A 15574-nucleotide genomic window follows, 5' to 3' on the forward strand; every position below is an offset into this window, starting at 1 on the left:
CAAGGACAAATGTTACATAACATTATGACATATACATACATTTAGACGAAGCAGCAACACCCATCCCTCTGCCCGGCACAACCACCTCTCTTTCCCCCCCCCACCATGCAGCGAGGCCCGATTTCCCCTTCCTCCCCACGCCTACACGACGGAGTGGCCCTCTCCTGCCCCTCACTGCCTTTGGTTCAGGAAGTTGTGCAGGAGGGCAGCGGGATGTGTGTAGACGTGTGCGCCTCGGTGAGAACGTCGGGTGCGGATCCGAAGGCACCGGGATCTCCTGCTCCTCCACATCTGTCTGCCTTGAAGGTGTGGGGTCAGGGGCTTGCAGCAGGCATGCAGAACCATCTCCTGCCTCATGGCCTCGACGCTTTCTGTTGTGCGCTCCAACACTGTGAGGAAGCGCACCATCCTTTGATCGTGCTGCTGGGTGAATGTGGCGATGCCGGCAGCTATCCCAGCCATGGTCTGCTGCATCTCGCAACCTACCTCCACACTGGTGGTTGATAGCTACACCATCTGGCTCAATAGAGCGAGCCGTCCTGCATCCACAGGTGGTTGCTTGCTGCTGCTGGGTGTTGGGGCATTGCTTACCTTCGAACCACGGACTCTGCGCTTGCTTGAGCTTGCTTCAGTGGAGTCTGTTGCAAACACCAGCAAATCTGAGCCCGACTCCGAGGTTCTGTGGACACTTGGCTGACTTGGCAAGGGGCTCATGTCAGCTGCTTCCAGATCCTCCAGGTGAAGGGGCACAAATATGGGCCCTGCTCCCTCCTCCCTCCTCTCTCTCCTCTTTTTACTGGTGCTGGGTGGCGAAGGTGGGAGAGGTGGACATGGGTGATGTGGGCTGGGGGTGCAGGAAGGATCCGGTGTCCTTGGGTGTGGAGAACGTCGGGGTGGAAGATGCTGGGGTGTGACAGCTTCTGTGAAGGCCAGAGGTTGATGGTCTCCCTAGGTCCGTGGTGTCCTAGTCAGCATCTGCAAGTAGAGGAGAAATTTCAGTCTGTAGTGAGGGGGGGGTGGGGGGGGAGATGGCAGGGGCAGTGGTGGTGAAAGTGAGTCGTGGGCTGTTCTATCTCACGTTACGCCAGCAAGGAGTCCCATCCCTACATGTCCACACCAATAATGGTTGACAAAGTCTGCATTCAACCACGAGTGCCTTAGCATTGCAAGTACTTTCATGCCATGACCGTCGCTGACATCAGAGATGAGTGTAGCCTTACCCTGTGGTAGCACCGGATCTGCAGAAACGTTTGTGGTTGGAATGCGGTGATGTCCCGCCAATGCCAACGCCCGCTCGTCCAGCCTGGTCAATTCCACCACATCTTCTGGGCTCCCTCCGGTCGCACGCAGGCTCGCCTGTTTGGCTGCTTGTTTTCTCTGCACAAAGAAACATTGCAGCCTTTACCCACTTTGCTCATGCCCCTCCATCCCCCTACCGCCCCCCCCCCACCCCACACACAAACACACATCGCCACACAACCATTTTGGCCTTGGACTAGATGGGGCGAATAAATTTGTGCCCACTTTAGCTGCCGCCACAAAATCGTTCCACCGTTTGCTGCATTGGTCCCCATCCCACTCCACGTTGCCCATTGCACTGACCTCTGACCTATGTCCATCCAAAGACGTTGGTATTGGGCTGGTGGAGGCTTGCCACGCCCATCCCGGGTGAGTTCACTGTACCTGCGCTCCACCTCTGTCACTGGCTCCTCCAACTCCTGCTCATTGAACCACGGAGCTCTGGATCTGGCTTTGTCAGTCTTCATTGATGATTTCTGCCACTCATCCTCGATGATGAGAGGAATGGCTGCTGAACAGTCTGGGTATAAATTTGTCACACTGCCCCCTCTGCAACTCAGACTGGCCCCTCTCCAATGCCACCTCTGCTCTCTTACCTCCAACTTTCTGCTCTCTCTCTCCTCTCTCTCTCTTCTCTCCTCTCCTCTCCTCTCTCCTCTATATTCTCTCTCTCTCCTCTCTTTCCTCTCTCTCTTTTCTCCTCTCTCATCTTCTCTTCTCTTCTCTTCTCTTCTCTCTCTCTCTCTCTCCTCTCCTCTCCTCTCGCCTCGCAGATGAAATTGAGTGGTGTCCTTTTATGGCCCTGACCACTTACTCAATCAGCGTGCAAGGGCCAGAAAAGGACTACAACAGGCTACACAGAACGACAATTTAAAAAAACGCCTAAATCCCGCGCCTCTGAAAAAACCCGACTAGAGCAGCCTCCACCTGACGCATTCTGATGATGCTTATCACCGAGTCCCGCTCCCGCCCGCTCCCGCTCACCGACTGACGTCCGCTGCCCCTCCCGCTGCCGCAAGCACTGCCCCTCCCGCAGTCGCTCCCACTGCCCCTCCCTCTGTCCCTCCCACTCCTACTGCCCCTCCCACTGCCCCTCCCGTTCCCACTGCTCTTCCCACTGCCCCTCCCACTTATCCTCCCACTCCCACTGCCCCTTGCACTGCCCCTCCCACTGCTCCTGCACTGCCTGCTCTCACTGCCCCTCCCACTGCCCGCTCCTGCTGCCCCTCCCACTGCCCCTCCCACTGCTCCCGTTGCTCCTTCCACTGCCCGCTCCCACAGCCCCTCCCGCTCTCACAGCCCCTCCCACAGCCCCTTCCACTGCCCCTCCCACTGCCTGCTCCCACTGCCCCTCCCACTGCCCGCTCCCGCTGCACCTCCCACTGCCCCTCCCGCTGCCCCTTCCGCTGCCCCTCCCACTGCCCGCTCCCACAGCCTCTCCCCCTCCCACAGCCCCTCCCACTGCCTGCTCCTGCTGCCCCTCCCACTACTGCTCCTGCTGCCGCCCACACAATAGCGACCAAAGCAGCTCCCGACGGGACCCGGCGGCAGTGGGCACCCAAAACGGACCTTCCGCCAAGAAATGGGCGGCCACCAAAGTCAGCCCCATAGAGTATTGAGTAACTAATGTTATTTCAAAAACATAGAAATATAGAAACATAGAAAATAGGTGCAGGAGCAGGCCATTCGGCCCTTCGAGCCTGCACCACCATTCAATATGATCATGGCTGATCATTCCCTCAGTACCCCTCTCCATACTCCTTGATCCCTTTGGCCATAAGGGCCATTCTAACTCCCTTTTGAATATATCTAACAAACTGGCCTCAACAACTTTTTGCGGTAGAGAATTCCACAGGTTCACACTCTCTGAGTGAAGAAGTTTCTCCTCATCTCAGTACTAAATGGCTTACCCCTTATCCTTAGACTGTGACCCCTGGTTCTGGAACTCCCCAGCAATAGGAACATTCTTCCTGCATCTAATCTGTCCAGTCCCGTCATAATTTTATGTGTTTCTATGAGATTTCCTTTTCCTTTTCCACTTATTTTGACATTTATTCTTACATTGATCTCATTTTATTTATACTTGATCCAATCCCATATTTCTGCAAATGAGTAGACAGCATTCATCTTGCATATGAGCACAGTCACACCTGACTTGATTAAAAATGTTTTTTAATTATCATAAATGGATCTATAACAGAGGTAAGATTCTAAGAATAGAAAATAATGTGATTCAGTTTTTTAAAATATCACTGGAAATTTCCGTGGGAGATGTGATCGGTTGGCAACAATCGTGTTTATACAGTTTATCCGTGGATTCTGCCAAGCTTCTGGCAAAGTTACGGTAGCTAATTAGGAAATTCCTCATGATAATTTGCAGTGTAATAAATGATGGTTTGCCTTCTCTGATAGCTCTGATGATGAGTGTAGTGTGCTTGGGGGGAACTGTAGACACCCCAAACCTCTCCGCTACTTCCTCACCTCATGTCTGTGCTTGTTGTAGACTCACTGATTGATTGATTGCAATGAGTAGTAAACAACTCCATTATTGTTGCATCCTGCGACTACCAGGATTGTAGAAGGAAAACCTTGGTCTTTTTTAGTTTAGCGATTCCTATGAATGCAGATCTCACAGCCATTAATGTAATTTGCAGGGTTTCACACCTCCAACCATTGCTTATCGAGCAACTCTGGGACCACCCCTCGCCAGCTGCTGTGGTCACCAAAGTGGTGTAGCAGGGACAGATTCTCCATATCAGCAAGAACGTTTTTTTTTAAAGGTATCAATCAAAAACTCCCAAGACTAATAATTTCTTCTAACAAAATTAGAAATTCCTTTGGCAAAAATAAAGTGCTGACACTCGACTTCCCCTTTAAGAAATAAAGGCATTTTTATGTAGTTTTCCATCGGTTTTTTATCAGCTGCAACCGATCGGATTTCTAGCAAATTATAAAGGAATGTATCACCACAGAACCAGGAGGAAGGTGTGGGACTCAATTCTATTAGTCAAAAAACTCAACAGGCACCAGCAGAATACTGGAAAAGTGAAGAACGAAGGGCAAGTCAGAGGTCTTGACGTAGCTAGCAGTCCCTGTAGGATGTAAAGAGATTCGGCCCAGCTGTTTCCACAAGGATATAACTTTCAGGAGGAAAATGATGACAAATGGTCAGATTAGATCATAAAGCAGAACCTGGGTGGTGGAGCAAATAGTGAGCTTGGTAGCATCTTCTGGTTGTCACATTCTGATTCTGTGCCTGTCCTTTTTGCCCCAGGTTAATTTAATTAAGTTTGTTTTTAAGTATTTTATAATTTCATAATCTCTTTGAAACTATTTCTTCCAGGCATATCGATGCCAATCCTTGTTATCGGCCTACAGGATGAATCCAGGGTTTTCATTGACAACAGCTGTGTTATTAATGAAGAAAGCTTTGTGCTTGTGGGTTCGTTTGTGGCATTCTTCATCCCACTGATTATAATGGTCTTCACCTACTGCCTGACTGTACAGGCACTGCAGAAACAGATCAGTGTGTTTTTAGGCGACCAAAGACAAATGCGAGCAAACTTGCCTGTTTTTAAAAAGGACAACCTAGTGGAAAACACAGCGATGATACAGAGGTCGGAGGCTGCAGATACAAGTCCAAAGCCACCTTTGAATAAGGAAGCTAGACTCATCCGGAAAGGGACCATGCATTCGATCAACAATGAACAGAGGGCCTCAAAAGTTCTTGGAATTGTCTTCTTTTTGTTTGTAGTCATGTGGTGCCCATTCTTCATCACTAATGTCATGTCTGTTATCTGCAAGGATTCTTGCAATGAAGCTATCATTGCAGAGCTGCTCAACGTCTTTGTCTGGATTGGTTATACCTCATCCGGTGTCAATCCGCTGGTTTACACACTCTTCAACGGAACTTACCGTCGAGCTTTCTCCCACTATATTCGCTGCCACTACCGTCACAGAAGAAACAAAAATCACTTCACAATCATTGCCTCCACATCAGCAATCTATGAGAGAAATTTAGAAATGAGTACCATGAACAACGGAAATAAATCAGTGGGTAATGAATTGAGAGTCCCTGAAGAAAGACTACATGTAGCACTAGGGTCGACAGAGTCCATTATCATCAGTGAAAAAGTTAGCTGTGTGTAAGATGGGACCTAAAATACTAGGCCCTTAGCTGTGCATAACATTGGGCCTAGCATTCTAGGCTATTGTATATAATATGTGGCCTAGAATTTTAGACCATTAGTTGTGTGTAATGTGGGGCCCAGCTTTGCTAGGCTATTAGCTGTGTGTAATGTAAGGCCGAGAATACTAGGCCAGAGACACAATTAAACCTCTGTAATGAATATATGTATTGGTCAGAAAATGTTTATTGCCTGGTTGAAGGATTTCAAACAATGTTGCTACCTGGAAATTATATTTTTGGTGGTGTATCTTATGTGATAGATACTTAACAGATAATGCTGTATTCTCTATTCTTCTGGCATTTCAAATACCTACTTGATTCTCCAACATCGTATTGAAGGACTGACTACCTCTACAAGGTATGCTGGGCAAGGGGGCCGGACTGGACAGGGTTTCTTAAACTGCTTTATATATATAGGAAAGCAAAATACTGAGGAAGCTGGAAATCTGAAACAGAAACAGAAAATGTTGGAAATACTCAGCAGGTCAGGCAGCATCTGTGGAGAGAGAAACAGAGTTAACGTTTCAGGTCAATGACCTTTCATCAGAACTGGAAAAAGTTAGAGATGTAACAGATTTTAAGGAAGTATAGAGGCTGAGTCCGCACTTTACAGCCTTCTGGACTCAACAATTTCAGATCGTGACCATTGCCCCCATCTTTTCAGACAACAGTTGCTGTTGATGCTTCTGTGTTTGTCACTTTTAGCTCCTCTAGACCCATCTTGTGTTCCTTTTCTTGTCCCATTACTATCCTCTTTTGCATTGCACCATCATCCATTTTGTCCTTTATCTTCTCCTGCCTTTCACCCTATCACTGACCTTCCCCTTTGTTCTTTCCTCCCCTCCCCCTTTCCCTGCCCTGCACTTGCTGAAAACCTGTTACATCTCTAACTTTTTCCAGTTCTGATGAAAAGTCATCGACCTAAAATGTTAACTCTGTTTCTCTCCACAAATGCTGCCTGACCTGCTGAGTGTTACCAGCGTGTTCTGTTTTTATTGTACAAATAGATACTTTGACCAGTACCAAAGCTGTCAACTTGTATGAAATCTGCTGCTGTTTTTGTAATGATTATATTTCTGGACTGACTCAAATATGTTCTGTTTTATCTTTTGTAACTGTTGGAAAACAAAATTGTGGGAGACTTGCTTGTTCACTGCTATTTAACTCTACACTCAGAATTGTCCTGTTCAAAAGTCAGTTTACCCCCTCTAAATTGTTTCTCCTGCTCTTCAGAAGGCTTCAGCAGGGTAGATAAAGGGGAGCCACTGGATGTAGTATATTTGGATTTTCAGAAGGCATTCAATAAGGTGCCACACAAGATGTTTTTACACAAAATTAAGGCTCATGGGATTGGGGTAATATCGTGTAATATCATACTCTCACATCTTATCTCCATGGACCACACACACCAATGCCAGCTGAAAGGGCAGATGGGAACCAATGCCATTCATACGCTTGGAGGGGAGCAACTTTGGGTAGCCACGCTTCTCCTCATTGCCCTCACCGTCCCCTGCCCCTGAGTTGGCAGTCTGCTTTCTCTTTAGTACCTCCCCACCACAGTCCAGTGGTGATTGGCTGAGCATCACCTCTGTCACATACAGTCGAGTGGTGATTGGCTGAGCATCATCTCTGTCACACACAGTCCAGTGGTAATTGGCTGAGCATCACCTCTGTCACACACAGTCCAGTGGTGATTGGCTGAGCATCACCTCTGTCACACACAGTCCAGTGGTGATTGGCTGAGCATCATTTCTCACCATCATCCACAGTCCAGTGGTGATTGGCTGAACATCATCTCTCACCATCACCCACAGCCCAGTGGTGATTGGCTGAGCATCACCTCTCACTGTTACCCACAGTCCAGTGGTGATTGGCTGAACATCATTTCTCACCATCACTCACAGTCCAATGGTGATTGGCTGAGCATCACCTCTCACTGTTACCCACAGTCCAGTGGTGATTGGCTGAGCATCACCTCTCACTGTCATGATGCCACCCTTTATAATGCCAAATAGTGAGGCTATTCAGGAAGGACTTTATCACACAAAGGGTAGTGGAGATCTGGAACTCTCTCTCAGGCTGTGGATGCTGGGTCCATTGAAATTTTCAAGACTGATTTTTCTTCGGTAAGGGTGTCAAGGAATACGGAGCAAAGGAAGGTAAATGCAGTTTATGTACAGATCAGTCATGAATGGTGAAACAGGCTCAAGGGACTGAATGGCCTACACCAGATTCCTATATTTCTAGCCACTCTCATTTCAAACCAAGAGATTTATTAACCATGTAAAGAATAATGTGCCACAGTAGAAAGCCGGAAAACATACATGGACAGTCCCATCTGGGTATCAAGCACAAAAGCAATAAAAATGATATGTCCCTTTGTATACTGAATGACAATTTCAGATTTCCAACCGCAGAATCTCCAGAAATCCATCGTTTTGCACATTTCTGGTGATCGGTGAGGACGGGCTCCCCCGAAATGGAGGGAGCTTTTTGGGGGATTTTCATGGAAACATTTTGGGGGGAGCACCAATAATACAGCGCTATGAAACCATTCACAGGGGCACTCATAGAATCACAGAATGGTTACAGCACAGAAGGAGGCCATTCAGTCTGTTGAGCCCGTGCTAGCTCTCTGCAAGAGCACCTCAGCCAGTCCCACTCGCCCGCCCTTTCCCCATAGCCCTGAATTCTTTTTCCTTCAGGTACTTATCTAATTCCCTTTTGAAAGCCACAATTGAATCTGCCTTCACCACCTTTCAGCCAGTGCATACCAGATCATAACCAATCACTGGATAAAAAAGATTTTCCTCATGTCGCCTTTGGTTCTTTTGCCAATCACCTTATATCTGTGTCGTCTGGTTCTCAACCCTTCCGCCAATGGGAACAGTTTCTCTCTATCTACTCTCATGATTTTGAACACCTCTATCACATCTCAACCTACTCTGCTCAAAGGAGAACAACCCCAGCTTCTCCAGTCTATCCATGTAACTGAAGTCCCTCATCCCTGAAACCATTCTCGTATATCTCTTCTGCACCCTCTCTAAGGCCTTCACATCCTCCCTATATTGTGGTGCCCAGAATTGGACACAATGCTCCAGTTGAGACCGAACCAGTGGTCTAGAAATTGGCCTCCTGTTATCATCTCCAGGGGGCGATAGCGAGGCGCTGAGCACCTTACCGACCGGGCGTGGAGAGAAGAGCGACTCCCTCCATATTCGGTGGGAGGCTTGCGGTGGCGGTATGGCGTTGCGCCTCAATCTCTTTCACCCGGAGATCGTGATGTCATCGACAAGCACATCACCCCGGTAGCGCCCCTGACCCGAACTTCGGTTCCACCCCCTGCAGCATCGCCGGACAGGCCAGGCTTTTCGGGGGTGATGCTTAAAGGCAAGGTGGCCGAGGTCAGTGACATTTTTTCTAATTGCTTTCTGTGATTTTTTTTTTCCAGCGATCGATCAGCCCGGCACTCTGATGTAGTGTATCGGGCTGATCGGGCCGGATCACGGCTGCCGTCGGGGAGAAGGTAAGTTTTCTTTTGCCGAGCCTGCAGCGATGGCCTGTCCCTTTAAGGAAGGGAAGGAGCCTTCCAACGCGGCATTGCTGCATGGTCCAGTGTGCAGCGCTGCATACCTACCGCCCCGCCTGCTGCCTCTTGCGCTGTAGGAAGGAAGTGGAGCACATGATTTAACGCTCCACGTCCTTCCGAGAGTGCAACCGAGGAATTTTTTTTTAAGTTAAAAAAAATTATTGCCTGGTGCTAATGTTTTCAACTTTTAAAAGATAGCGTATCAAACGGGGCGCTCCCTAATTTCTTCCCCGGTGTTTATGAAGCTTCATCACAACTTCTTTGCTTTTGTACTCCATGCCTGTATTTATGAAGTCCAGGATGCTTTTTTAACCGCTTTCTTAACCTGCTCTGTTCACCTTCAATGATTTGTACACATATGTACCCCAGGTCTCTCTGTTTATGCTCCGCCTTTAGGATTGTACCCTTTCGTTTTTATTGCCTCTTCTCATTCTTTCTATCAAAATGTATCACTTCGCACTTTTCTGCATTGAATTTCATCTGCCACGTGTTCACCCATTCCACCAGCCTGTCTATGTCCTCCTGAATCTATCACTATCCTCCTCGCTACAAATTTTGAAATTGTGCCCTGTACACCCAAGTCCAAGTCATTAATATATATCCAGAGAAGCATCTGGGGAACACCACTGTATACCTTCCTCCAGTCCAAAAAACAACCATTCACCGCTCATCTCTGTTTCCTGTCACTTCGCCAATTTCGTATCCATGCTGCCACTGTTCCATGGGCTTTAACTTTGCTGGCAAGCCTATTATGTGGCACTTTAACAAATGTCCCTGTTGGGGATGTTGGAGTGATTAAAATCGAGACTGCGCAAGGGGCCAGAATTGGAGGAGCGCAGATATCTCAGAGGGTTGTAGGGCTGGAGGAGGTTACAGAGATAGGGAGGGGAACTCCTAGGAGGGAATTGAAAACAAGGATGCGAATTTTAAAATCAAAGCATTGTTTAACTGGGAACCAATGTAGGTCAGTGAGCACAGGGGTGAAGGGTGAGCGGGACTTGCTGCGAGTTAGGACACGGGCAGCAGAGTTTCGGATGAGCTTACAGTTATGGAGGGTGGAGGATGGGAGGCCAGCCCAGTGTGTGTTGGAATAGTCAAGTCTAGAGGTAACCATGAGTGTTTCAGCAGCGGATGAGCTGAGGCAGGGGCAGAGTCTGGTGATGTTACAGAAGTGAAGATAGGCGGTCTTAGTGATGCCGCAAATATATGGTTGGAAGCTCATCTCGGGCTCAAATATCACACCACGGTTGCATACAGTCTAGTTCAGCCTCAGACCGTTGCCAGGGAGAGGAATGGCATCTTTGGCTAGGGAACGGGGTTTGTGGCAGAAATTTCTGCTCATCCAGTACTGGATGTCAGACAAGCAGTCTGACAATTTAGAGACAGTGGATGGGTCGAGAGAAGTGATGGTGAGGTAAAGCTGGGTGTCAGCAGCGTACATGTGGAACCTGTCAGATGATGTCTCCAAGGGGTAGAATGTAGATGAGAAATAGGCGGGAGCCAAGGATAGATCCTTGGGTGATACCAGATACTATTAAAAGGTTCCAATTTCAGTGAGTTATACTTCAGCTCTTGAGTGTAACATATTACCCTGTCCTCTATGAAAAGCCCTATTTAAACCTCTTTGTCCCTTGCTTGGAAATGTTGCTTCTTCACTGCTACATTACAATGGTACGCAGGTGGGTACTTGTTATATGCCAGTCTGTTAAGAGAAGCAAGGGAGGAAATAGCAGATATTCTGACCATCATTTTCCAATTGTCTCTGGCTGCAGGCATGGTGCAAGAGGACTGGAGGACTGCGAGACTGAGTAATTAAAGGCCAATCAGCCTAATCTCAGTGGTGGGCAAATTATTGGTAAAAATTCTGAGAGACAGTATTAATAATCGTCATTTAGAAAGGCATGGATTAATCAAGGACAGTCAGCATGGATTTGTTAATGGAATGTCATGTCTGACTAACTTGATTGAATTTTTTGAAGAGGTAACAAAGAGAGTTGATGAGGGCAGTGCATTTGCTGTAGTGTATATGGATTTTAGCAAGACTTTTGATAAGGTTCCATATGGCAGACTAGTCATGAAAGTAAAAGCGCATGGGTTCCAGGGCAAAGTGGCAAGTTGGATCTAAAATTGGCAGGAAGCAACAGGTAATGGTCGATTGGCATATTTTGTGACTGGAAGGCTGTTTCCAGTGGGGTTCTGCATGGCTCAATAAGTCTATTGCTTTTTGTTGTATATATCAATGATCTAGACTTGAATGTATGATTAAGAAGTTTGAAGAATATACAAAAATTATCTGTGTGGTTGATAATGAGAAAGAAAGCTGCAGGAAAATATCAAATGGACTCATCTGTGGGTAGAAAAGTTGTAAATGAAATTCGTCCCAGAGAAGTGTGAGGTAATACATTTGGGGAGGGAAAACAAGGCACGGGAATTCACAATAAATGGGAGGATACTGAGAAGTGTAGAGAAACCTTGGACCTTGGAGTTCATGTCCATAGATTCTAGAAGGTAGCAGGATAGGTAGATAAAGTGGTTAAGAAGGCATTCAGGATCTTTTGTTTTTTAACCAAGGCATAGAATATAAGAACAGGGAGGTTATGCTTGAACTGTATAAAGCTCTAGTTAGACCACAGCTAAAGTAATGCATACAGTTCTGGTCACTAAATTACGGAAAGGATGTGATCTCACTAGAGAGGGTACAGCCTTCTTCTGTGGCATAAATTTCTATGATTCTATGATTGTGTAAAATCTAATATTACAATTGGCTGGCCAGTAGTTTCTGCTTCATGGTTGTTAGTGAATGACATGTTCCCAGAATAAATCCAAACTTCCTATTATCAGGGCATTGCTGACCAAAGATAGATGTTAAATTAGTTTTAGCCTATTTTTTGCAATAGGTATAGTATGGCTGAATAGGCTTCTATATTCTCATCCGTGTATTCAAATAATTCCATGGCCTCACCCCTCCCTATCTCTGTAACCTCCTCCAGCCCTACAACCCCCCAAGATCTCTGCATTCCTCCAATTCTGGTCCCCCTAAAACTCTCCACCTCTCTATCTCTCTCTCCTCCTTTAAAATGCTCCTTAAAATCTATCTCTTTCACCAAGCTGTGGGCACCTATCCTAATATCTCCTTATGTCACTCGGTGTCAATTTTTGTCTGTGAGGCGCCTTGGGATGTTTTACTACGTTACAGGCACTATACAAATGCAAGTTGTTGTTGTGTTTTAAGCTGAGGGGTTAAAGGGGCCGAAATTTTCCATTTTGCGCCATGCCAGTTAGCGCCGCCGGCCAGCGATCATGGTGCACTAATGATCTAGCACGTGGGCACAGTGGCCACATTGACGCGAGCGGATTGGCCCCCAGGGCTCCGGCAGCAAAATGTAGTTTGTGCCGCGCTCTGCGATTAGCACACCAATGCATGCACGCATGGCAATGACATCATCACTGTGCGCACCAACCCCTTATCACTCCACACCGACCCCTTTGCACCCTTCGGGGGAAATTGCCCTGCGGGACGCAAGGTCGGCATGGTGCAATGCCAATGACAGCTTCTCGATGCGAGAAGCTGTGGTGGCTATGGCGCCCCGGCAACCCTTAAAGGGGAGGTGGTAACACAGCAACCATCATCTTTTATCAGTTGGCCCAAAAATGGTGGGCGCTGGTGTGGCCGGGCTGCCAATATGCAGCCCGGCTCTCCCTCTTAGGTGCCAGGCTGTAGAGTTCGCTGCGGCCTTCCCTCTTTAAAAGAAGGGGAGGGACGTTGTGAGGCGTCAGTGATAGCACAGCACTGAGCGTAATGCCCCGTGAGTGCCGCAAAAGTACTCTGTTAGCACAATAATAACTTTGGCGAGAAAAAAAAAGTTAATTCGAATTATGCACTGCAAACCCAGCGCGGGACAAATTTGGCCCCAAAATGGTTCACTGTCCCCAAAAACTTTCATCAGTTTCTCCCTCCCAGTTTCCATTGTAGAACCTATATAGCCTTGACCAAGCAATTTGCTCTCAAAAGATGCCTGCATGAGGAACTGAATTGAATAAATCAAGCCTGTATATTTGAAAGCCACGATAAAATTGGATCTTTGCGACAGAACAAACCTTAGATGCAACAAGATATCGGCCCAGATTTTGCTGTAATAATAAGGCTAATGGCATTATTGCAGGGTAAATATGACAGAAACTTCTAGCATCCACACTTACGCAGTTAAACACGGAAATCCAGAGTCTGATGTCAGCAATACCCTGCTCCTCCACAGGGTGCGCTGTTGCAGTCCTCGCCGATAGATTTGGCACTGAAATTACTGCAATGACGTGGACTTAAGGGTAATTATCCAATAGTCTCACACTAAAAATGGCCGAAAAAGCTAAGGCTAGTGCATTCAGGAGTAAATTAGTTTAGTGCAAATAGATGTTAACAAATATGATGTGATTGGGATTACGGAGACGTGGCTCCAGGATGATCAGGGCTGGGAACTCAACATCCAGGGGTATTCAACATTCAGGAAAGATGGAATAAAAGGAAAAGGAGGTGGGGTAGCATTGCTGGTTAAGGAGCAAATTAAGGCAATAGTTCGGAAGGACATTAGCTTGGATGATGTGGAATCTATATGGGTAGAGCTGCAGAATACCAAATGGCAAAAAACGTTAGTGGGAGTTGTGTACAGACCTCCAAACAGTAGTAGTGATGTTGGGGAGGGCATCAAACATGAAATTAGGGGTGCGTGCAATAAAGGTGCAGCAGTTATAATGGGTGACTTTAATATGCACATAGATTGGGTTAACCAAACTGGAAGCAATACGGTGGAGGAGGATTTCCTGGAGTGCATAAGGGATGGTTTTTTGGACCAATATGTCGAGGAACCAACTAGGGGGGAGGCCATCTTAGACTGGGTGTTGTGTAATGAGAGAGGATTAATTAGCAATCTCGTTGTGCGAGGCCCCTTGGGGAAGAGTGACCATAATATGGTGGAATTCTGCATTAGGATGGAGAATGAAACAGTTAATTCAGAGACCATGGTCCAGAACTTAAAGAAGGGTAACTTTGAAGGTATGAGGCATGAATTGGCTAGGATAGATTGGTGAATGATACTGAAGGGGTTGATTGTGGATGGGCAATGGAAGACATTTAGAGACCGCATGGATGAACTACAACAATTGTACATTCCTGTCTGGCGTAAAAATAAAAAAGGGAAGGTGGCTCAACCGTGGCTATCAAGGGAAATCAGGGATAGCATTAAAGCCAAGGAAGTGGCATACAAATTGGCCAGAAATAGCAGCGAACCCAGGGACTGGGAGAAATTTAGAACTCAGCAGAGGAGGACAAAGGGTTTGATTAGGGCAGGGAAAATGGAGTACGAGAAGAAGCTTGCAGGGAACATTAAGACGGATTGCAAATGTTTCTATAGATATGTAAAGAGAAAAAGGTTAGTAAAGACAAACGTAGGTCCCCTGCAGTCAGAATCAGGGGAAGTCATAACGGGGAACAAAGAAATGGCAGACCAATTGAACAAGTACTTTGGTTCGGTATTCACTAAGGAGGACACAAACAACCTTCCGGATATAAAAGGGGTCGGAGGGTCTAGTAAGGAGGAGGAACTGAGGGAAATCCTTATTAGTTGAGAAATTGTGTTGGGGAAATTGATGGGATTGAAGGCCGATAAATCCCCAGGGCCTGATGGACTGCATCCCAGAGTACTTAAGGAGGTGGCCTTGGAATTAGTGGATGCATTAACAGTCATTTTCCAACATTCCATTGACTCTGGATCAGTTCCTATGGAGTGGAGGGTAGCCAATGTAACCCCACTTTTAAAAAAAGGACGGAGAGAGAAAACAGGGAATTATAGACCGGTCAGCCTGACATCGGTAGTGGGTAAAATGATGGAATCAATTATTAAGGATGTCATAGCAGTGCATTTGGAAAGAGGTAATATGATAGGTCCAAGTCAGCATGGATTTGTGAAAGGGAAATCATGCTTGACAAATCTTCTGGAATTTTTTGAGGATGTTTCCAGTAGAGTGGACAAGGGAGAACTAGTTGATGTGGTATATTTGGACTTTCAGAAGGCTTTCGACAAGGTCCCACACAAGAGATTAATGTGCAAAGTTAAAGCACATGGGATTGGGGGTAGTGTGCTGACATGGATTGAGAACTGGTTGTCAGACAGGAAGCAAAGAGTAGGAGTAAATGGGGACTTTTCAGAATGGCAGGCAGTGACTAGTGGGGTACGCAAGGTTCTGTGCTGGGGCCCCAGCTGTTTACACTGTACATTAATGATTTAGACGAGGGGATTAAATGTAGTATCTCCAAATTTGCGGATGACACTAAGTTGGGTGGCAGTGTGAGCTGCGAGGAGGATGCTATGAGGCTACAGAGCGACTTGGATAGGTTAGGTGAGTGGGCAAATGCATGGCAGATGAAGTATAATGTGGATAAATGTGAGGTTATCCACTTTGGTGGTAAAAACAGAGAGACAGACTATTATCTGAATGGTGACAGA

General features: G+C 46.8%; 1 protein-coding gene across 1 annotated transcript in view; it reads left to right on the forward strand.

Annotated features, from left to right (window-relative positions):
- LOC139266153 (5-hydroxytryptamine receptor 2A-like) overlaps positions 1-5448 on the forward strand; it is a 51531-nt gene extending 46083 nt beyond the window's left edge. The window contains exon 4 of the mRNA XM_070883997.1: positions 4643-5448. Within this exon, the coding sequence (XP_070740098.1) occupies positions 4643-5448 (806 nt within the window). The remainder of the gene's footprint in view (positions 1-4642) is intronic.
- The last annotated feature ends 10126 nt before the right edge of the window (positions 5449-15574 follow it).

Source organism: Pristiophorus japonicus, chromosome 6 (assembly GCF_044704955.1).
Source record: "Pristiophorus japonicus isolate sPriJap1 chromosome 6, sPriJap1.hap1, whole genome shotgun sequence".
Classification (NCBI taxonomy): Eukaryota; Metazoa; Chordata; class Chondrichthyes; family Pristiophoridae; genus Pristiophorus; species Pristiophorus japonicus.